At 49.4% G+C, this 23,872-nt stretch overlaps 1 protein-coding gene across 5 annotated transcripts in view; it reads right to left on the reverse strand.

Annotated features, from left to right (window-relative positions):
- LOC310753397 (occludin-like) overlaps positions 1 to 20,573 on the reverse strand; it is a 28,952-nt gene extending 8,379 nt beyond the window's left edge. For 3 of the 5 annotated variants that reach the window (XM_083594679.1, XM_083594678.1, XM_083594677.1), the window contains exons 1-4: positions 20,072 to 20,214; positions 13,797 to 14,549; positions 9,950 to 10,108; positions 566 to 717 (exon numbers count right to left, since the gene is read on the reverse strand). In XM_083594679.1, the coding sequence (XP_083450805.1) occupies positions 566 to 717; positions 9,950 to 10,108; positions 13,797 to 14,477 (992 nt within the window). In that variant the 5' untranslated portion in view covers positions 14,478 to 14,549; positions 20,072 to 20,214. Of the gene's footprint in view, positions 1 to 565; positions 718 to 9,949; positions 10,109 to 13,796; positions 14,550 to 16,292; positions 16,452 to 20,071; positions 20,215 to 20,411 lie in introns of those variants that run through there. The other 2 variants (XM_083594681.1, XM_083594680.1) reach the window with 2 other exon arrangements.
- Between the last annotated feature and the right edge of the window lie 3,299 nt (positions 20,574 to 23,872).

The following is a 23,872-nucleotide window of genomic DNA, read 5'->3' on the forward strand; positions in this document are numbered from 1 at the left end:
AGGTATGTACCTGATCATTCTCACAGTTTCCGTTGTTCTTGATATCATAGAATCATAGAGACAGAAGGGCACATGAAGGGCATCTATCCCAACCCCCGAAATGCAAGTTTCTTTTGCCCAACGAGAGGCTCAAACCCACGACCCTGAGATTAAGAGTCTTGTGCTCTACCCACTGAGCCACCCAGCTAATAACAATAACAAATCCTACAAGCGTTTTTTAAGTGCAGAGTTAAACGGCATGCGGGACCTGAACCCAAGACCTGAACACACTCCCTTCCTGTGCCTGCGATTCAGAAGTGTCACTGCTGCCAGATGACGCAGCGGAGCCATCCTGGCTAGTGGCTCTTGATGGCCCCCTCCCCCCCCCATGACTTTGTCCAATCCTCTTTTACAGCCGTCAAGATCGGGGACGGTTGCTGCCTCCTGTGGCAGAGAGTTCCACAGTTTAACAATACATGTTTAACCCCGTTATTCCGCCGCAAATCTAGCATTATGCAAGAGGGTGAAAAACAACCTCTTCTCTTCACAATGCACCACTCAAAACAACTCTGTTTTCTCTGCTCACCTGCTCTGGCTTTCACCTGGGTCGTAGCCATTCCCGGAGACCTTGTAGTTGTAGGGGCTGGCTGGGGCATGGGTGGGGCTCATTGGCTTTTCGGAGTAGTTCAGGGTTGCTGTCTCATCATGGGTGCTGGCCCCGTCAGTGACATTCTTCACCTGCGAAAGGAACGAAAGACGTTGTTTTGGTGCCGGCTAAAACCTTCCCCTGGATCGGGGCCCTTCTGGGACGTGGTTTTGCCTCTCAGGTAATAATAATAATAATAATAATAATAATAATAATAATAATAATACAGTGGTACCTCAGGTTAAGTACTTAATTCGTTCCAGAGGTCCGTACTTAACCTGAAACTGTTCTTAACCTGAAGCACCACTTTAGCTAATGGGGCCTCCTGCTGCCGCCACACGATTTCTGTTCCCATCCTGAAGCAAAGTTCTTAACCTGAAGCACTATTTCTGAGTTAGCAGAGTCTGTAACCTGAAGCGTATGTAACCTGAGGTACCACTGTAGTAGTAGTAGTAGTAATAATAATAATAATAATAATAATAATAATAATAATATATACCCCGCCCATCTGGCTGGGCTTCCCCAGCCACTCTGGACGGCTTCCAACAAAACACTAAAATAAAATAACCTATTAAACATTAAAAGCTTCCCTAAACAGGGCTGCCTTCAGATGTCTTCTAAAAGTCTGGTAGTTATTTTTCTCTTTGACATCTGATGGGAGGGCGTTCCACAGGGCGGGTGCCACCACCGAGAAGGCCCTCTGCCTGGTTCCCTGTAACTTGGCTTCTCACAGTGAGGGAACCACCAGAAGGCCCTCAGCGCTGGACCTCAGTGGCTTAACGATGGGGGTGGAGACGCTCCTTCAGGTATACTGGACTGAGGCTGTTTAGGGCTTTAAAGGTCAGCACCAACACTTTGAATTGTGCTTGGAAATGTACTGGGAGCCAATGTAGGATGGGTGAATAATTCCAAATTTTCACATTTCCCTGCCACAACCTGGTTAGAGTATTGGACTAAGGAGCTGGCAAACCATGGTTTGAATCCTTACTCGGCCATGAAGGCCGCTGGGTGACCTGGGTGTGAGCGGTCCCTGACTCTCATCCTAACCTTCCACACAGGGTGGTTGTGGGGATCAAACGAGGAAAGGGAAAACCATGATATAAATGCAACAAATAGATAAAATAAAATTACCATCGCTGCTTGTGGTTTGTTTTTTAATAAAAAGTTGTCATGAAAATTCACCAGAATTTGGGTGCAGAGTTCTCTGTATCCAGACACTTGTTTGTTTGTTTTTCCTTTTTGCAAAGCAAGTTCCCTAATACAATGCATATTTTTTTAAAAAAATTGTTTAAAAATGCATTCTTTGACACACTTCCCCTCAGTGTATGCATTTCCGTACAGATTACTTGGCTGTGGAACCGCATGACAAAATCTGGAGAGGTGTGGATTTGCCTGTTCTCAACAACCCTGCAAGTTGGGTTAAAGGTGACAGGGACTAGTTTGCATGGTCCAACTCTGTCAGGGATTCTTTAGCTGCAGTGCCCGCAGTGCAGGGGGTTGGAATGGATGACCCTTGTGGGTCCCTTTTTTCTTCCTGCTTTTTAGCTGCTTCTTCCATGTGAAATAAAAAATTTAAGGTCATATATATACACTGTATTTTTCGCCCTATAGGACGCACTTTTTCCCCTCCAAAAATGAAGGGGGAATGTGTGTGCGTCCTATGGGGCGAATGCAGGCTTTCGCTGAAGCCTGGAGAGCGAGAGGGGTTGGTGCGCATCGACCCCTCTCGGTCTCCAGGCTTCATAGAATCATAGAATCATAGAGTTGGAAGAGACCACAAGGGCCATCGAGTCCAACCCCCTGCCAAGCAGGAAACACCATCAGAGCACTCCTGACATATGGTTGTCAAGCCTCTGCTTAAAGACCTCCAAAGAAGGAGACTCCACCACACTCCTTGGCAGCAAATTCCACTGTCGAACAGCTCTTACTGTCAGGAAGTTCTTCCTAATGTTTAGGTGGAATCTTCTTTCTTGTAGTTTGGATCCATTGCTCCGTGTCCGCTTCTCTGGAGCAGCAGAAAACAACCTTTCTCCCTCCTCTATGTGACATCCTTTTATATATTTGAACATGGCTATCATATCACCCCTTAACCTCCTCTTCTCCAGGCTAAACATGCCCAGCTCCCTTAGCCGTTCCTCATAAGGCATCGTTTCCAGGCCTTTGACCATTTTGGTTGCCCTCCTCTGGACACGTTCCAGTTTGTCAGTGTCCTTCTTGAACTGTGGTGCCCAGAACTGGACACAGTACTCCAGGTGAGGTCTGACCAGAGCAGAATACAGTGGCACTATTACTTCCCTTGATCTAGATGCTATACTCCTATTGATGCAGCCCAGAATTGCATTGGCTTTTTTAGCTGCCGCGTCACACTGTTGGCTCATGTCAAGTTTGTGGTCAACCAAGACTCCTAGATCCTTTTCACATGTACTGCTCTCAAGCCAGGTGTCACCCATCTTGTATTTGTGCCTCTCATTTTTTTTGCCCAAGTGCAATACTTTACCTTTCTCCCTGTTAAAATTCATCTTGTTTGTTTTGGCCCAGTTCTCTAATCTGTCAAGGTCGTTTTGAAGTGTGATCCTGTCCTCTGGGGTGTTAGCCACCCCTCCCAGTTTGGTGTCATCTGCAAATTTGATCAGGATGCCCTTGAGTCCATCAGGAAGTTCAGGAAGCTATCCGCAAGCCGTGGGAGAGCTGTGCGACCTCGCGCAGCTTTCCCACGGCTTTTGGAGTGCTGCCTGAACCCCGAAGCCTGGGGGTGCGCTGAGCTCAGCGCCCCCCAGGCTTCGGGCTTCGCGCAGCTCTCCCATGGCTTGTGGAGAGCTGCCTGTTCTGGGGGCTGGGGTCGGGGGAAGCTCGGGCTTCCCCCACCCCAGCCCCGCGCCTGGGGGGGGAATAATTTTTTTTCTTTATCCCCCCCCCAAAAAAACTAGGTGCGTCCTATGGGCCGAAAAATACGGTATATTAAATGTTCATAAATGTACCAACCAAGCGCATACATAGATGTGTGGACCACAGGTCTGGATCAGCACAGGAGGACCGCCCTGAAACCATTTTGACTCCCCAACTGACCAAATATTTTCTCTGCAAGGAGGGAGGGGGTGAGGGAACCTTCCCATTGTCTCAGGAATTGGGTAATCACCATCTCAAAGAAATGGCCAGACTACCAGGAAAGGCAATCAGATAAGGCATTATCAGATAACCTGGCAGACAGGAAAAACAACAACACACTCAAATTTCTGTTGTAGACCGCCTTTTCTGTGATGTAGGTATGATGTTTGTGGGGGGTGGTCTGGAGCTCCAGGGCGGGCAATTTAAAATGTCTATATAAGGGGGGGCACACCTGGGTTCTGGGTCCTTCTCCTTTCCTGCGTGTGAGGGGAGCACCCTGTTGCAACAGATCAATAAAGATCAGGCTTACCAGCTGCTTTGCTTCTCAATATTCTCTGGTTGGCCTCTGTTATTTTCTCCGACCGATGGAGAACCTACAAAGGACTCTATAAGGGCTCTTGTGTCCCCCATAGGGGAATACTGTGGACGCCCGGGTTGTGAACGTGATCCATGCAGGATGCACGTTCACAACCTGCAGCCTTCGTAACCCACATCTGCGCGTCTGCACACTCGTGGGTTGCGATTTGGTGCTTCTGCGCATGTGCAAAGCGCAATTTAGCGCTTCTGCGCATGCGCGACCGCCGAAAGCCGGAAGTAACCCGTTCCGGTACTTCCGGGTTTTGGCGGTGCGTAACCTGAAAAAAGGGACGCGGGTGGCGCTGTGGGTAAAACCTCAGCGCCTAGGACTTGCCGATCGCATGGTCGGCGGTTCGAATCCCCGCGGCGGGGTGAGCTCCCGTCATTCAGTCCCAGCTCCTGCCCACCTAGCAGTTCGAAAGCACCCCAAAGTGCAAGTAGATAAATAGGTACCGCTTTATAGCGGGAAGGTAAACAGCATTTCCGTGTGCTGCGCTGGTGCTGGCTCGCCAGAGCAGCTTCGTCACGCTGGCCACGTGACCCGGAAGTGTCTGCGGACAACGCTGGCTCCCGGCCTCTAGAGTGAGATGAGCGCACAACCCTAGAGTCTGTCAAGACTGGCCCATACGGGCAGGGGTACCTTTACCTTTACCTAACGTGAAAAAACGCAACCTTAAGAGGCTGTAACCCGACGTATGACTGTAATGTAAGGGCAGATTTTTGTTTATTACACATGCCAGGGTTTTTGCTAGAAAACCTGCAGGCCGGATCACACCCGTGGCATTTGCTCACGAGGAACGGCCTGGGCTGGGGGGAGGCGTGGGTGCATTTCAAGTCTCGTGCTGGACTTCCCTGACCAGGCAGAGATCTGCATCTGGGGGGCAGACTATTTGCTCAGCAATGACTTCAACTGGGGGCAGAGGGTGCAGCTGCTTCTCTCCCCCCCCCCACGCCTTTCCTCCTTTCCTTCCGGGCTTTTTTACAGAGCCACGACCACCTGGGGCTCCAGAGGCTTCAAAGGATCTCCTGCCAGTCTAAGGAAGCCGTCTGTCAAAGCAAAATAATGTTGCAGAGAAGACCCAGCGGAACCAACAGACATTATTCAGGCCCCACCTGCCCTATTGCATTTAAAGAAGCATTGTACCACTTTAAACATGGCTCCCCCCTCCCCGCAAACAATTTTGGAAACTGTAGTTTCCTTAAAGGGTGCTAGAAGACGCCTCTTCTGCCTCCCAGAGCTACAGCTCCCAGAATGGTTCAACCATTGCTTTTTTTTCTAAAAAAAAAATGTTTAGGGGTTACTCTCATTTTGACTCAAGAACACCACCATTTTATAGTTCAGATTGGGAACATAGGGAAGCTTTTAATGTTTAATAGGTTATTGCATTTTAGTGTTTTTTTGGAAGCCGCCCAGAGTGGCTGGGGAAACCCAGCCAGATGGGCGGGGTATAAATAAATAATAATAATAATAATAATAATAATAATAATAATAATAATAATAATAATAATTATAATAAAATAAATACAGTGAATGGACAAAAGTACAAAGGTTCACAAAAAGTTTAGGGGTATGTGTACCCCTGTGTCCCCCCCCAGAAAAAAAGCACTGGGTTCAACCATCAATCCCTCTCCTTAGGGAGTTCTGGGAATCGGGTGAAGAGGCCGGATAGCTCAGTCGGTCAGAGCATGGTGCTGGTAACGCCAAGGTTGCAGGTATGGGACAGCTGCATATTCCTGCCTTGCAGCGGGCTGGACTAGATGACCCTGAGGGTCCCTTCCAGCTCCACAGTTCTGGGATACTATGAGAATCCAAGCCAGAGGTACATTTTCAAAGACCGCAGATCACCAGATCTTCCAGCAAAGAGCGTGTGAAGTCTGTTCCACCCGTCTGTCCTTGAGTTCTGAAACATCTTTGACACATGCAACCCCTTTCCCTGTACGCTGCACCCTGCTGGCCTGCGCTGTGCAGACCGTGTCCCTGACTCCCTGCTTATCTCTGCCCCTGTTGTACAAGGTGTCACGGGATGTCCCGATGCGTGCCTTATCTGTTCCGTGTCCCCGTGGCCATCCTTGAACCACGAGGAGGCCCCTTTGGCAGGGAGGAAAGGGTTAACTGGCTCCTTGCCCGCTGGACTCTGGGACTGAGCCCCTTCCCCAAAAAATGAGATGGGACTCCCCTGTCCCAGCTCTCCTCCAGGAATGTTGCAAGCTCTGTCTAGCAGATCTGGAACGAAATATCTCAACAACAGTTGCTTTCCATTTCTTTCTTTTGACCCCCCAGTAGAAGCTGTCAAAATCTGCAGTCATTTGAAAACTAGGAAATTAAAATTTAAAAATCAACATCAGGGAGTATCTTTCATGCCGTTAATGAGTCTATTTTGCAAAATTACAAAGAATGCACCTTTTGCATTTTTAAAAAATCTAAACTAACGCAGGTTTTCTTGGATTTGCTGAAAAATCTGTTCAGCACTTCCTTCTCAAATTCCTCCTTTGCCCCCCCCTCCCATGCACACTCAGTAAGGATAGCCCATTGAGGTCTTTACTCTCCTCAAGGTACTGAGTGACCGCTCTACGGTACAAGCAGTGCATGGCTGAGCAAGTCTTCTGATTATTTCTGCTGAGCCGGTGGGAAACCGCAGTCAAACATAGTTATACACAATTCCCCCTCTCTCACCGAACTGACCAAGGCAGATGTGCCTAAGCGAGCTCCAAGCTTTGAGCATCCGTTTGAAGCTCTCCTTCTGTCTTTTCTACCCAAGAGTATTCTGCCTGTGTTCTCCTTGCTGCTGCTTAGATGAACGCGTGAATCTGACGTTTTGTAAGTAAAGTGCTTTAAACTTACTTTACCGTTGTGGTCTTTTCACTGCAAGCGAAAGAGAGGAGCGCTGTTTGCATGTATCCAAACAGGATATGAAAAGGGTTTAGTATTCCCATGCTATACAGCTTTTGTGAGTTTAAACGCTACTCCTGCTGGTGAGTAAATTAAGTAAATTTTGAATCCAGGCACCCAACCAATCCTTTTCTCACCCCCCGCCCCATTTCACAAGGATTCACTATTTTCCTCCCCTAGAGCCATTGCGGCCACTAACCATCAATACCCCTCTCCTCCTCCAATCTTCTTTTAAGCCATCTTGCTTGGTGGCCATTTCAGTCTCCTGTGGGAGGGAGTTCCGCAGTCTAATTATGCACTGTGAGGTTTATTATTGTGCTGTAAACAGTGGGGACAAGGAGGCTTTCCCACCCCTCCATCATGAGGGCCACATTCCCTTGAGGAAACCTTTCTGGGGGCCACTCAGCAACTCACTGCCTGGAATTATTTCTGTTCTAAGAATTTTAAGGTCTTAGATATGTAATAAATGTTCATAAATGTACCAAGCAAACATGTACATAAATATATAAACCACATGTCTGAAACCCCACAGAAAAAAAGTCCTGAACAAATTGACCTCAAATGTTTCTCTGCAGGGTCAAATCGGGAAACCTCCCCATTGTCTCTTTCCTCACAAATCCTGTCTTAAGGGCACATTTAAGATATGAATAGGGTGTGAGCCTGTGACATGGCCCAGGAACTAAGTATTTATCATTACAAAAGACTGGCCAGGCTCCCCAGGCAATCCAATCAAGTAAGCATTAATAGGTAACCTGCCAGACAACGCACTCAGATTTCTGTTGTAGAGCGCCCTTTCTGTGATGTAGGTATGATGTTTCTCGGGGTGGTCTTGAACTCCAGGGTGAGCAATTTAAAATATATAAGGGTGGCCACACCTGGGTTCTGGGTCCTCCTCCTTTCATGCGTGTGAAGGGGACACCCTGTTGCAACAGTTCAATAAAGATCAGGCTTACTAGCTGCTTTGCTTCTCAATATTCTCTGGTTGGCCTCTGTTCTTTTCTCCGACCGATGGAGAACCTGCAAAGGACTCTATAAGGGCTCTTGCATCCCCCATAAGGGAATAAGGGCAGGTTCCGTTTATTACATTTCCAAAGGAGATCCCGGGGGGAGAGCAAACCTGTGGCGCACTGCATGCGAGGCAGGGGCTGTACCATTCGAGAGCTATGGTACGGGCGTCTCTGCTCTAATCCTGACTCGGCACTCTTGAGGCTGCAGAAGTTTGGGGTCCGCCTCGTCCAGCAATTTGCTGCAAGGATCTCAACAACTGGGTGTGTGTGTGTGTCTGCCGCCTCCCCACCCCTCCTGAAATGGGGCAAAAGTTTCCTGGACTTGCTCTCCACTTTGGGGGTGCCCCAAACCGTAGGGTGTTTGGCAGGCGTGAATTCTCAGAGCATGAAATTGTGTGTAAAGTGTGCACCAGGGCCTGGTTAATCATTGACGCAACCGAAACCAGAGGGTATCGCAAGCAAGAGTCTCTTTCACACACACACAGATTTCCCTCCCTGTTGAACGTCGCAGGCCGAAATCCCGCCAGGTGACGCCTTTGCAAAACAATTTAACAAGACGTAGTGACAATTTAACAAGAGGCCAGCGACTTGCATGGTTTTTAAAAAGGATTGGTTTTCAAAGGGGGAGTCTTGGGGGTTAAACATGGGACCTTGTGCACGATTGGCTGTGGAGCTGTAACCCTATGTTAAAACAATATAAGCTTCTAGTCCTCATAGGAAATTTAATAGGAACAGGGGCCAGTTCCGCCACTGGATCTATCTGGCTCAGCCTCGCTGATGAAAGCCGTCGAATGAGCTTTCCAGAGGTCACACGCCACTGGTGGGCGGGGAGAGAAGGGGAAATGGGCGGAGCAATGAAGCTGGGCTGGGGAGGGGTGTGGTCTGAGGAGAGAGGGTGTGGCCTGAGGAGAGGGGGTGTGGCTGGAGGGGGTTTCTGCGGGCCAGACGGAGAGATCAGGAGGGCCACATTTGAAAGAGCAAAAGAGCCGCCCTTCAAACAATGCCGCTGTGGCGGAATGGGTCAGTGCATCTTGCTGCTGACCAGAAGGTTGGTGGTTTGAGCCCCCCCAGGAACGGCTGTGGGTAGGATCCTGCCTTGCAGAGGGTTGGGCTAGATGACCCTCGTGGGTCCCTTCCAAATATTATTGTAACTTGCTCTATGTGGGGCTGCCCTTGAGACTGACCCAGAAACTCCAGCGGGTGCAGAATGCCGCAGCGAGATTCCTTACGGGGTCCTCGCTGTGGGATCACATTCACCCAGTGCTATACCAGCTGCACTGGCTCCCGGTGGAGTACAGGATCAGGTTTAAGGTGCTGGTTTTAACCTTCAAAGCCCTATACGGTTTAGGACCCTCGTACCTACGGGACCGCCTCTCCTGGTATGTCCCACAGAGGAACTTACGGTCTTAAAACAAAAACATCTTGAAGGTCCCAGGCCACAGAGAAGTTAGGCTGGCCTCAACCAGAGCCAGGGCCTTTTCGGTTGTGGCCCCGATCTGGTGGAACGCTCTGCCCCAAGAGACTAGGGCCCTGCGGGACTTGACATCTTTCCGCAGGGCCTGCAAGACGGAGCTGTTCCACCAGGCCTTTGGCCAGGGCACAGCCTGACTCCCTCCTTTGGCAATCCTCACAGAACTTCTAGCCCAATGGTTGCCATTAATTTGATTGGAATTAATTTTAGAATGAAATGATTTTAGAATGTTTTATTGTTTTAGTGTTGCTAGCCGCTCTGAGCCCGGCTTTGGCTGGGGAGGGCGGGATATAAATAAAATTTATTATTATTATTATTATTATTATTATTATTATTATTATTATACAATTCTATGGTTCCTCTCCAGCTTTTCTCCACTTGAATTCGCTACTGTCCTTTGGAAGAGGAAGGAGAGAGAGAGAGAGAGAGAGAGAGAGAGAGAGAGAGAGAGAGAGAGAGAGAGAGAGAGGAGGCAAACACAGCCCCACACTCACCCATTCCTCCACGTTGGGTCCTTCTTGGAACGCCAAGGGCTTGTCCCAGTAGACGTTGGGCTTTCCGTACTGCCAGATCTTCTGACGCGTCTTGTGGGCGAAGAAGCAGATGACACACAGGAGGATCACGAGGAGGAAGCCACAGACGATGGCGATCGCCTGGTGTGTTGTTTTTGTGGGGTGGGGGGGAAAAGTGTGTATAGCATCAAACACCAAGGTTCTCAGGCCTGGGAGATATAACAGCACATTGGTCTCTGAGCGTGTGCAAAGCGCATTTCACTCCCCCCCTCCATATTTGGGATGCACATAGATTTGGAGACGTGACTGTTCTTTTGCTTGCTAAAATGTACACCCCACTTGATTGTGAAAAAACAAAGCAAATCTCAAAGCAGCGCTAAAAAAAAATTCAATTAAAACAATAATAATAATAATAATGACTTTCAGGAAGTTGAGATGACAATAAACTAAAAACAGATTAGAACTCACATCAGCTTCTCTGAATATATGGGCAGGCTTTTCCAAGCAAGAATGTTTTCAGGCGCCGAAAGGAGCACAGCGAAGACGCTTGCCTGAAATCAATCGGCAGGGAGTTTCAAAGTTTGGCTGCTGCCGTACTCAGTGGCCGAGTGCTTACAATTGTGAAACAGGTATTTTATATGGCACCAATAATAGGGTCGGTTCCGCAGAATGAAGTGGCCAAGGGGGCAAATGATAGATGATGATAGATGATAGATTCTTTATTGTCATTACACACGTGCAACATTGCACAAGTGCAACGAAATTGGATGCCATCCCTTAAAAACAACAAAAGCAAAACAACAACAACAACCCACAAACCACATTCCAGCCACACCCACACCCCCACCCATCAATCTCCCAAGTCACACTATCGAGTTACAGCATTCAAAAGGGCCACAGCTCTCGGGTAGAAACTGTTTTTCAGTCTATTTGTCCTTGACTTGATGTTTCTATATCTCCTGCCAGACGGCAGTAGTGCAAACAGACTGTATCCCGGGTGAGATGAATCCTGCAGGATGTTGTTTGCTTTCCTAAGACAACAGGAACCGTACAATTCTTCCAAGGATGGGAGAGGTTGACCAATAATCCTTTGTGCTGTGGTTATGACCTTCTGGAGCACCTTCCTCTCCCTAGCTGTACAACTGGAGAACCAAGCACAAATACAGTATGTAAGAATGCTCTCTATGGAGCCTCGGTAGAAGGACACCAGCAGTCTCTCACTCAGATTGTTCTTCTTTAAAAGTCTGAGGAAATAAATTCTCTGCTGGGCCTTCTTCACCAGAGCAGTGGTATTTGCGCTCCAAGTCATGCCCTGATCGATAGTTACTCCCAAAAACCTGAATTCCGCCACCCTCTCCACCCGTTCCCCATTGATATACAAGGGCTGAATATCCGCCTTTTTTTTCCTGTAATCCACCACTAATTCCTTGGTCTTAGCCGTATTAAGAGCCAGATTGTTCTCTCCACACCAAACACAGAGCCGCTCCACCTCGTCCCGATAGGCGGACTCATCCCCTCCTGAAATGAGCCCTACCACCGTAGTGTCATCAGCAAACTTGATGATTTTGTTGCTGGAATAGATGGCTGTACAGTCATACGTATAGAGAGCATAGAGCAGGGGACTCAACACACAACCCTGTATGGGGCAAGGTGACCTCGCAGGTAAACAAAATGAGGTCATGACTCATGGGAATGTGAGAAGCTCTGATTGGACCAGAGTGTGGCTGGTACCCACTGCGAGTGGGAGGATGGAAAGCAAAGGAGCCCAATACTAGGCGGAGCCAGTCAATGAAAGGCGGAGCCAGAGCCTGTGAAGGGCGGAGCCAAATGACACACATTTTCTCCCACTCACTCCTCCCAGGCTGAAGAGGAGGAAGCTGATTGGCTGAAAGCAGACTCTTGGGACACAGCCCTTTCGCCCTAATGGTTCAGCTCCATCTGGACTGTGTGAAACCACTGGGCGACTCACGGGTCCCCCATGGCCGTTCGCCCTGCATTGGGTGCGGATCGCACCCAGACGCTCTTATCTTATCTGCCCCACTGGGCAGTTTCTGGGTGTGCCCAGTTTAATGGACCGATTGTTTTGCTGCCCAGCCCTGAAACCGACCTCTCCGGTTTGTCCTTTTGCTTTGAAACAAAATAGATTCCTGGTGTTTGCTTTTAAACCAGCCTGCCTCTTTTTCCTAGGCCAGCACCTCTGAGCAATACAGAAAAGCAACAGAGCAGAGGCAGCTGGGGCAGAAGGTATCAAGGCCTCCCCACATACCCAACTCCCCCCCATCCTTCCTCCCTGGGAATCTTCCTCCAGCCAGAAAAATGGGCTTCTGGAATCCTACAGGTGCCATCCAAGCACTCATGAGGTCTAGCAACTTGCCTGCATCAAGACAAGCACCAAAAGGCTGGGGAGAATGAATGGAGGGGGAACCAGCAGCCCCAGGGATGCTGTTGGACTCCAACTCCCAGAAACCCCAGCCAGCTGTCCCCAGGGGTCAGGCATGATGGAAGAGGTCCAGGCATATCTGGAGGGCATCAGGGTCAGGGAAGTTTGCTTAGAGCAGGGATGAAGGCTCTCCAAATGTCTCTGGACTACAACTCCCAGAATCCCCTGGGTCCAGCATGGCTGGTAATCCTGGACGAGGTCATCCTCCAGGGGCCCCTCTCTGTCTGTTGCTCACACCAGCTCATTCTGCTGGGAATTATAATGACTATTATTAGCTAATTTTATTGGCTGCTGCTTCTGCCGTGGTGACTCACAGAATGACTTACAAAAAACAACAACAACATACACACCTTAAAAGCGGGGATGGGGGAAATACATCAAAACAGCCCACCCACTCTAAAGGGCCATGCAGATAGCTAAAAGCCCAAGGCCGGTGTGAAATGGAAGGATTTTGTTAGGTGCTTGAAGATATCTAGCATTGTGTCAAGGCTGGCTGGATGAGGGGTGGGAGACACCAGCTGGGGAACCCCCAGGGGAAGAAGGCTCAGAGCCAGGGGATTTGTGGTGGGACAACGACGAGGGCTCAGAGGTGGGTTAAACCACAGAGCCTAGGGCTTGCCGATCAGAAGGTCGGTGGTTTGAATCCCTGTGACGGGGTGAGCTCCCGTTCCTAGGTCCCTGCTCCTTCCAACCTAGCAGTTCCAAAGCACGCCAGTACAAGTAGATAAATAGGTACCACTCTGGTGGGAAGGGAAATAGCGTTTCCGTGCTCTGCTCTGGTTCGCCAGAAGCGGCTTAGTCATGCTGGCCACATGACCCGGGAGCTGTACGCCGGATCCCTTGGCCAATAAAGCGAGATGAGCGCCGCCACCCCAGAGTCGGTCACGACTGGACCTAAGGTCAGGGGTCCCTTTACCTTTACCTTTACCGGGGTAGGAGGTGTCAGAAGCTGAAAGGGTAACAGGGTTTCGTGAGCAGGGAGAGTTGGTAGCAGAAAGAAGTCCAGAATTAGAGTCAGGTTGGAGAGGCCAGAGGCCAGAGATGAGACAAGCTGTCAAAGAAGCCAGGGGTCTCCCCCTCCTGCTGCAACCAGCTCCCCTTCCCTCTGCTCTCCCAGAACCAGAAGAGGCATGAAAAGAGCGGAGGAAAGAATAACAAAGTGAAAAAGTCTCAGATTGCTTTGGAAGAGCTGCTGTGATCACTAGGCCTGCACCGTTTTGGTTTCTTTGAATGAAAGAGTTCACTTCACTGTTTTTTTTAATTGCTGGCCTGACTCTGGCTGCTGATAGAATGGCGCCAGGCAAGCCACTCCAGGGAGTGTCCCACAAGTGGGGAACCTCCACAGGAAAGGCCCTGTTTCCATGTTGCCGCCCTCTGGACCTCCCTTACCTCCTGAGGGTCCACCATGCAGTAGTGGTAGAGATACTGGTTGGTGTAGACCCCCGTGGAGTAGACCGAGTTGCACATGGCCAGCATGGGGTTGACGTAGTAGCTGCTGGACATCTGAGCCCGCGGGTTGACCCCCACGACGTAGACGATGGAGGCAATCAGCATGACGAACGCCATGATGGCGCACAACACCAGCACCACCAGGTAGAACCTCCGGGAGCGAGAGCCGCTGGACTTGGTGAGGCTGGTGATGGCGAGAGCCAACAGGGCGATGAAGCAGAGGATGGACATGGCGAGCATGAAGCCGTTGGCCGAGCGCGGGTTGGCCATGCCTCCGTAGTACCCCATGCCCATCCCGCCGTAGGTGCTCCCGCCGTAGACTCCCATGCCTCCGCCGTAGTAGCCGCCCATCGAGCCCCCGTAGAGATTGCCATAGCCGTAGCCGTACTCCCAGGACAGGGTGGAGGCCACACAGGCAAAGATGGCGACACAGAGGAGGACCCCCACGCCCTCCAGGATCCTCACGATCCCGGGGGGAGAGTTCCATTTGTAGAAGTGTTGTGGGACGTCTTCGATGTAGTAGGAGCCCGGTGGAGGGGAGTGGATGTAATAGCCGTAGTCCTCGCCGGGGGGCCCATAACCGGTGGGCGGGCTGTTGTAGGGCTTCTTGGTGCTATACATGCTTCGGGGGGGGGGGGGCTGACAGCCAGAGAGTCACGGCCCCCTGGGAAGGACCTTCGAAGAGGAGGAGACCTGGAGAGGAACGCAAAGGGATATGGTGAGCATCTCTGACAGCTTTTCATACAGTTATACCTCGGGTTACAGACGCTTCACGTTGCGTTTCTTCGGGATACAGACTGCCGAAACCCGGAAGTACCGGAACGGGTTACTTCCGGGTTTCAGCAGTTGCACATGCGCAGAAGTGCTAAATCGCGCTTTGCACATGCGCAGAAGTGCTGAATTTGCAACCCGCGTGTGCGCAGCTGCGGGTTGCGAATGCTGTGGGTTGCGAATGTGCATCCTGCACGGATCATGTTTGCAACCCGAGTGTCTGCTGAATTTGAATACACAGCCTAATATTAATAATAATGGCAAATCTATTACAAAAGTGTATTTGAATACACAGCCTAATATTAATAATAGATTTTTTTCCCAGCAGGAGCTTGCTGGAACTCAGGTGGGTGCCATTGCCATTATAAGAGAACAAGGGAGGCATTCATGGTGAGTTGCAGCACCTCTACAAAATAATAGTAATAATAATAATAATAATAATAATAATAATAATAATAATAATATAATATGCCACTCATCTGGCTGGGTAGTCCCAGCCACTCTGGAAGGCTCCCCATGATATATATATATATATATATATATATTAAAAGGTGGTGGATTGATTATTTATTATTTGTTCCCTGGTGCAGTGGGGTCAGCAAGGTTTGAGCCCCCCCAGGGCAGGATCCCTGCACGGGTTGAGCGAGATGATCCTCTGGATCCCTTACACCTCTACAATCCTATGTTTCTATTAAGAAAAAAAACCACGAACCGATGTGGAAACGTGGGTAGCTGAACTTTCACGAGGGAAAAACACCCTTATGGAAATCCGTCCGCATTTTAGCATATGCATCTAGATTCAGGTAGGTAGCCGTGTTGGTCTGATGCAGTCAATATAAAATAAAATAAAAAAATTGTCCAGTAGCACCTTAGAGACCAACTAAGTTTTTTTCTGGGTATAAGCTTTCGTGTGCATGCATCGGAAGAAGTGTGCATGCACACGAAAGCTTATACCAGAACAAACTTAGTTGGTCTATAAGGTGCTGCTGGACAATTTTTTATTTTAGCATATGCAATTTTGCTTGGCGAACACGTTGGGGTTTTTTTGCAAGGCAGTTCCCTGCTACTCTAATTCATCTTTCAGTTTCACTGATACATCATCTCTCTCTCTCTGTGTGTACATACATATACATACAATGCATTTTTCTACACCTCGCTTTGCTGCAAATTTGGAGAGGGGCAACTTCTCAATGACACTGGTGTTGCTGTTCGCGTATTGCTTCAACAACGAGGTGACTTGGCGAATCGAGTCCCTCCTCCCACCCCCAAATCGCTGCTTGGAGATGCTAGAGATCAAACTTGAGACCCTTTCCTCCTCCGAGACCCTTCAGACACTGGCCATTGCCTCCCCCCACCCCCACAACAGACTAAGACCTGGGAGACCAGGGTTCAAATCCTCTCACTTGGCCATGAAGCTCACTGGGTCACAGCACCTCTTGCAGCCTAACCTACCTCACAGGGTTGTTGTGGAGAGGAGAAAGCCACGTCCAGCCCAGCCCAACTTCTTGGAAAGAGAGAAAAAGGGGGGAATACAGATGCCGCAAAGAATTGAACGGAAATCCCGACCACTGATCCTGATGGTTGCAAGAAGGGGGTCGATTTCCCCCCTGCGGCAGCTCAGAGCTCCCCAGCCTCAAAAAAGAGTTCGTCTGCAGTCTCTCTTACCCCTGCCAGCCGTCCCGCCGGCGACCTCAGCCCCAGAGCGCCAGTCGGGCCGCCCCCTCGGGGTCCCTTTCCTTCCTCTCTCTCCACCACCTGGATCTCAAGGCCGTTCCTTGCGAAGACAAAGCCGGACACCGGAGCCTGGCTCTCGCCTTTCGCCTGCTAAATAAATGATCCCCTTGCTCTTGTTTGCGTCCCCTGCTGTCGTCCGCCCAGCGCATGCCAGGACAGGAGCCGTCTCTGAATGGGACGAGGCTTCCTCCCTAGGGACTAGCGGCCGGCGACACCTCCCAGCATTCAGAAGTTCCTTCCTTCCTTCCTCCCTCTCTCTCTCCCTCCTCCAACCCTCCACCAATGGAAGGAGGCACAACGGCGGCCTTCCACCGACCGAATCTTCGAATTCGGCCCCCAGACAATTCGTCTTCCGGGGCCTGGTTTTCGTCAAGCGAGGCTGTACAATTAAAGGCCATTCGCAAAACTGTAGCCATCAACCTCGGTCACCTTGTGCCAATGGTAACCTCTCCGCCTCACCTACCTTGCAGGGTAGTCGCAAAGGAAAAAATAATAACGTGCGAGGGAAGGGATTGTGTGCAATGCCTCCCTCAGATAAACAGAATTGGAATAATTTTTTAGCGGTAAGCTGAGTCCCCGTCAAGGAAAAAGGTGGGAAATTAATAATAATAATAATAATAATAATAATAATAATAATAATAATACAGTGGTACCTCGGGTTACATACGCTTCAGGTTACAGACTCCGCTAACCCAGAACTAGTACCTCGGGTTGAGAACTTTGCTTCAGGATGAGAACAGAAATTGCATGGTGGTGGCGCGGTGGCAGCAGGAGGCCCCATTAGCTAAAGTGGTGCTTCAGGTTAAGAACAGTTTCAGGTTAAGAACAGACCTCAAGAACGAATTAAGTACTTAACACGAGGTACCACTGTAATGGCGGAAATTCTGTGAATGATCAGGAACATACCAGAGAAAGAGGGCAGAGATCCTGATGGTGAGGGGTGAGTGTGTCTCACTTTGCCTGCCCGAAATGTTAGAGGGTATGTGAATTTGTCTACTCCTCTTTTAATGCCGCCCAGGCCATCACTGCCTCCACAATTTAACCATGCTCTGCATGCACTTTCTTTCACCGCCTTGATTCTTCCAACATTAGATGCCCACCAGCTCTGGTCTTATGAGAGAGGGAGAAAAACTCTCCCCTATTTGCTTTCTCCAGGCCACACACAATTTTGCATATTTCTATCATGGTCCTGGGGAGACGGGTGGCACTGTGGGTTAAGCCACAGAGCCTAGGACTTGCCGATCAGAAGGTCGGCGGTTCGAATCCCCACAACAGGGTGAGCTCCCGTTGCTCGGTCCCTGCTCCTGCCAACCTAGCAGTTTGAAAGCACGTCAAAGTGCAAGGAGATAAATAGGTACCGCTCCGGCAGGAAGGTAAACGGCGTTTCCGTGCGCTGCTCTGGTTCGCCAGAAGAGGCTTAGTCACGCTGGCCACATGACCCGGAAGCTGTATGCCGACTCCCTCGGCCAATAAAGCGAGATGAGCGCCGCAACCCCAGAGTCGGCCACGACTGGACAAAACGGTCAGGGGTCCCTTTACCTTTACCATGTTCCCACTCACCTTTTGTCTAAAACAAAAACACTGCCAACTTTCTTCACCGGGGAGTCTCTCCATTGCTGCCTAAGAACAAGCCTCACTGAATTAAATATGATTTACTCCGGAGTAGACATGGTTAGTGCTTAGGATGGCTCTGTCGCTTTCGGCTCTCCCAGTTCCAAAGGCCACATTTCTCTCCCAGCCTTGAGACTTCTAATTTACTGGCATTCACAATTTTTCAGTTTGAGAGAGAGAGAGAGAGAGCGCAGAACATTTCCTCCACGAATGCAAACTGGCGATAAGGAATGTTTCTTTTCAGACCTTGCAAGCTGGGCTCTCCCCGGCCGCCTGGCTGAGACCCGAGGTCCCCAAAGGCAACAATCATTGCTCAGAGAAGGGAGCAATTTGCCAAACAATGGGTGCATTTCTGGGAGCTTGAGATACGCTCCCTGAGCTTGTTTGAAAGCTGCATTCTTTGCAGTTGCAAGGAATTTTCCTTGTGTATATGCATGCATGGGTTTTTAAATTTAATTGTTTTTAAAAGATGCCTCCCGTTCTGCTTTGCGGCCCTTGGATTTCTGAGCCGCTTTGTGGTTCAGCATCAAGTTTGGGAAAAGGAAATGAGAAAAGGATAATCAAAACTCCCCAGTTTAAAAAGTCGCTCAGAGCGAAGAAGGGACAAAATCGGGTTTTGGGTGGCTGCAGCTCAGAGCGTGGGTGCTCTGTTTAGGGATTGTATAAAGCGCTTTCCCTGATTACTTTCAAGCTGGAGTCTCTCCCACTGATCTAGGGTCCTTCGCCCTGAAGAGAAATCAAGATTCTAGTCCTCATTGAGTTTAAATAGGGCTCTTTGCCCTCCTTCACAGCAGCTTTCCAGCATTTCAGACTCAGTTTGTGATAGATTTGTAGAAGTCATTGTGAAAACTCAACAGCATTTTTTAAAGCACGAATTGTTCCTAATACAGTGGTACCTCGGGTTAAGTACTTAATTCGTTCCAGAGGTCCGTTCTTAACCTGAAACTGTTCTTAACCTGAAGCACCACTTTAGCTAATGGGGCCTCCTGCTGCCGCCGCGCCACCGGAGCATGATTTCTGTTCTCATTCTGAAGCAAAGTTCTTAACCTGAAGCACTATTTCTGGGTTAGCGAAGTCTGTAACCTGAAGCGTATGTAACCCGAGGTACTACTGTATTAGTTTTGAGAGTTAAATGTAATAGTAGAAGTAAGAAATGTATATTAAGTGAATAGACTGGAAAATTTTCAGATGTCACATGGCCCAGACTTGCACCCCAGGGACATCACTTGAGTGGTTTGAATTCACCCCCGGAGGCGCACTCCATTGTCTCTCGGATGCCAACAACAGCAAGAACTCAGCTGGAGAACTGCATTGCAAAATTCAGAGGTGTGTTTTTTTTTGCAGGCAATTAATGTGGGCCCATCAACCTTAGTACTTCCTGCACTGACTGGCAGCCGCTCTCGAGGGTTTCAGACCGAAAGTCTCCCCCAGCCCTATCTGGGGATTTGAACTCAGGACCGTGCGAAACAGGTGTTCTGCTTACTTCCCTCGGATGCTCCCCAAATTGTAGCAGGATGAGAGGAGGAGGAAACGCATCACTCTGACCACTAGGGATGGGTGAGGAATCTCAGTTTGCATTTAAACAGGAACCTACTGAATTTTCACTTTTTAAAAAAAGATGCCTGAGCTGAATCACAGCTGCCCTTCAAAATTAAAAACCAAATTTTGCAATGCGGCTCTCTGGCCAAGGAATGTGCCCCCCCCCGCCCCCAAAGGCATATAGGAGCTTATACATCTACATGCATATATTAGTGAAAGCAATATACCCAAATGCCATTGTCTATGGGTGCTCTACCACTAAAAAATGAAGCAAGGTCCTAGTCCTCATTGTTCTAAACAAAGAGCTGGTTTGAATAGGAACCGAGGAGGTGTCCTTCTACTGAGACAGACCCTCGGTCCATCTAACCCAGCCTTGTCCACACTGGCTAAGATACACTATTATTCGAAAGCGTCTACTCTGAGTAGTGCTTAATGGCACGCACCCTTCTGTGCACCAGGACCCGCAAGGTTTTCGCTGCAAAAAGCAAACCCTCCCTTTCTGGATCCTTTCATCAAGGGTGAGGAGCACCCACAACACAAGTTATTTCTCTCTCTCTTACCTTGATTTTCGTCCCTCCTGGATCCCTGGACGGCTCCTATTCCCTTGCCTCCGGGGAGCTCATGATTGCAAAGGTTACCTTAATCACCACAACTTCCTGTTACCTTTGGAGCAGTGAGTCATGTGACCCTCTCTCCCCCCCCCCCAACCAGAAGGTGTTGGCTGCAGAGGTGCCCCTGCCCGCTCCCTGAAGCACACACCTTTCTATTTATTTTATGCCCCTTCCTTCGCTCCTCCGAAAAGGAACAGATTAATCATTGCCAGCTCCGTGCAGTTGTTAAATCTGTTCCCGTGTGTGTACAACAACACCCCCCTTCTCCCTCCCCAGAAACACTCCTTGCCTGCTTCCTCAAGCTCCGAGCCAACTTTTCAGACTCCGAGTCGTGCTTGGTACAAGACTGGACGCAGAAAGGCCTGCTGCCAAAGGGATTTAAATCTCCACTCCCTCTCCAGACTGTTTTCCAGGGCCCAGTGCCAATTCCAGACCTCACTGGGTTCTGCTTCCACCGCTTAAGGTGACCGTGGAGACCCGATTCCACCTTTCTGTCTCTGCAAATCGGTCATGGCAAAAAATGCGAGCCAAAGGTCTGCCAAACCACTGCCCAGTTATCGTTATTCTTCTTCCTTTTTTTCCAAAAAGGTGTTATCGAATAATGCGACTGGATTCCAGGCTTCTTAATCCCCTGAATGCTTGTTCCTTGCAAGCCTTCAGCACCATGACAGGCCGGTGGGGTCCCGGAAACCTGCGTCAACCAGAGCAATTTGTACGCTTAACATTTAAGTGCCCCAAAATTGCAGCCTAGGATTCGGGAGACTCCCCAGGATTGGATCGGATTTGTTTTCTTTCATGGCACATAGCTTGTTTATTTTTTTGCTTTTTGTTTTAAATGGTTTACCAAAGGGAGACTATCACAATAATTTAAAATGAACAAGAAGAATTTCATGGCGTTTGAAAAGTTTAAATGACCCTTTGCTTTGGTCAGCGGAAACGGGCACTTTTACTGTTGATACACACAACTGCATAAGTAAGAACTCGATAGTTCAGTTTAGCAGCAATGTAGAGCATGAGATGAGGGATGCGGGTGGTGCTGTGGGTTAAACCACAGAGCCCAGGACTTGCTGATCAGAAGGTCGGTGGTTCGAATCCCCGCGACGGGGTGAGCTCCCGTTGCTCGGTCCTTGCTCCTGCCAACCTAGCAGTTCGAAAGCACGTCAAAGTGCAAGTAGATAAATAGGTACCACTCCGGCGGGAAGGTAAATGGTGTTTCCGTGCACTGCTCTGGTTCGCCAGAACCGGCTTAGTCATGCTGGCCACATGGCCCGGAAGCTGTACGCCGGCTCCCTCGGCCAGTAAAGCGAGATGAGCGCCGCAACCCCAGAGTCGGCCACGACTGGACCTAATGGTCAGGGGTCCCTTTACTTTTACTTTTACCTTTACCTTTAGAGCATGAGATCTCGGTGAAAAGCTTCTGGGAAATGATATATAATGAGATGAAAAAGATGTTGAAATATACATTTATAAAAAACCCAGAAGCATTTTTACTTGGCGTTGTAGGGGAGGATATTAACAGACAGGATAATTAACTGTTTTTATATGCAACAACGGCAGCAAGAGTACTATTGGCACAGATATGGAAACAAGAAGAACTACCAATGAAAGAAGAATGGCAGGCAAAATTAATGGACTATGCAGAATTAGATAAGATGGCAGGAAGGAGTCGAAACCTACGGGATCAGAGATTCTCAGAGGACTGGAGTAAATATGTGAATTATTTGAAAAGCAATTGTCATCAACAGATTACGCTAGTGGGGTTGCAAGAAGTTTTGTAAGGAGGACTATGTGAAATATTGCAGAGGAAAGTATGAAGAGAACTATTAGTGAAGGATTATTAAAAGTATTAGTGAAATTAATGAAACGCAGATTAATTGATAAAGAGTGAAAAATCTTCAGATGTGGTTGATGGAAGTCCAAAACATTGCATAAGATAAGAAAATGTGTGTGTGTGTGATCTTGGGGTCATGGGTTCGAGTCCCACGGTGGGTGAAAGATTCCTGCCTTGCGGGGGCTGGACTAGATGACCCTCAGACCCCCTTCCAACTCTACAATTCTATAATTCTATAACATCAGGCAACCACCTTCCCTATATTCCTTTTGGTGCCTGCTGAAGATGTTTTTATATAGACAAGCCTTCCCAGATATCTAGAAATCCAGCCCGTGGCTGGTCCCGGAATCAGCGTGTTTTTACATGAGTAGAAAGTGTCCTTTTATTTAAAATGCATCTCTGGGTTATTTGTGGGGCATAGGAATTTGTTCAATTTCCCCCCAAAATATATTTCCGCCCCCCACATGGTCTGGGGGATGGGGGACCGGCCCATGGCTGAAAAAGTTTGCTGCCCCCTGCATTAAAGCATAATGAAATTAATAATAATAATAATAATAATAATAATAATAATAATACATTCAGAGGTCTGAAACTGCAGTGGATTTCCCCCTTCCAATAACGGCGGCTTCACAGCCAACATGGGAACAGGGCTCCACCGACCGAGGCCCCTTGCTCAGGAAGGAGGCCGCCAGGGCCTTTGCCAAGATCATTCCCGCCCCCGTAATCTCTGTGACTTCAAGGCTGGAATGTACCATCTCTGCGGGACACCAGCTTTGAAGACGGAGAGAGAAATTTGGCAGGGGAGGCACTGACCCTGCCAGGGCTCTCTGCCAAGGAAGATGGCGGCATTCTGTTTCCCAAAGGCTAGAGAGGTAGCTTTTAGCTTTTAGCTTTTAGCCTTTAGCCCTTCCCACGATTCCTGAGACAGCCTCTCTCCTGAGCGTAACTGTCAGGGAATCAGGAGCAGGAGCACTGGGGAGAGAGGAATTGGAGAGCGAAGGGGAAGAATCCGAGGGCAGCGTAGGGGAGTATGACAGTGGCCCGAGAGATTCCATGAGCTTCTCCAGCGAATCAGAAGATTCCCAGAAGGGGGCGCCGATGGTCAGGGCAAGGGGGGTCCCAGGGGGGACGCACCAGAAACAAGGGGCCAGCGGGGACCCCCAAAGCAGCAGCGGGGGATCAGGACCAGTTTCCCCACCAGAGCGTAGTGGGGGGGAAGAGTCACATGTGTCAGGGCCAGCGTCTCCTCTAGCGGGGAGAGAAGGTGAGTCAGGGCTGACCACGCCTCCATCGGAGAGTGGGGGAACGGAGGGGAGGTCAGTTGCAGCTAGCCTCCCCGAAGGGGGAAGCAGTGACAGCAGTAGTGAAACGGTCAGGAGGAAAGTTGCCGGCTGGGCGCGCGCGCCAAGTTCAAATGTACAGGCGCGGGGGACAGCAGGAGACCCGGATGGGGAACCAGCTCCTAAAGCCCGCCGGAGGGAGGGGGAAGGCTCAGGGGACTCAGCGTCAGAAGAGGCTAGAAAGGGCGAGACCCTGGCGGGCAGGCGGAACCAGAGGCGGAAAGAACAGAGGAAAAGGTGGAGCAAGGCAAGGGTCTTAAACTGGTGTACGGGGGGAGGAGATTCAGAGGGATCATCAGCGGTCTGACAGTTGAGACGTAGAGCTGCGCGCTGCGGCTCTGGAAGTGAAACTGAACTTCAATAAAGACTTTTGTACTTAACAGCGAAGCAGCGTTGGTCCTTTGTGAGCTGGGACCTTGGGCAGCTCTGACAGTAACAATTGCCAGCCAAACCTTCCCTTCAAAACGATGCCCCCGCAAATAAAGATGCTAGTCCTCTTGGTTCTGAATCACATACTGCGCCATGATTTAAGAAGGATGTTGGCAAGCTGGAAGGTGTGCAGAGGAGGCAAGCAAGACG

Source organism: Podarcis filfolensis, assembly GCF_964270895.1.
Source record: "Podarcis filfolensis genome assembly, chromosome: 18".
NCBI lineage: Eukaryota > Metazoa > Chordata > Lepidosauria > Squamata > Lacertidae > Podarcis > Podarcis filfolensis.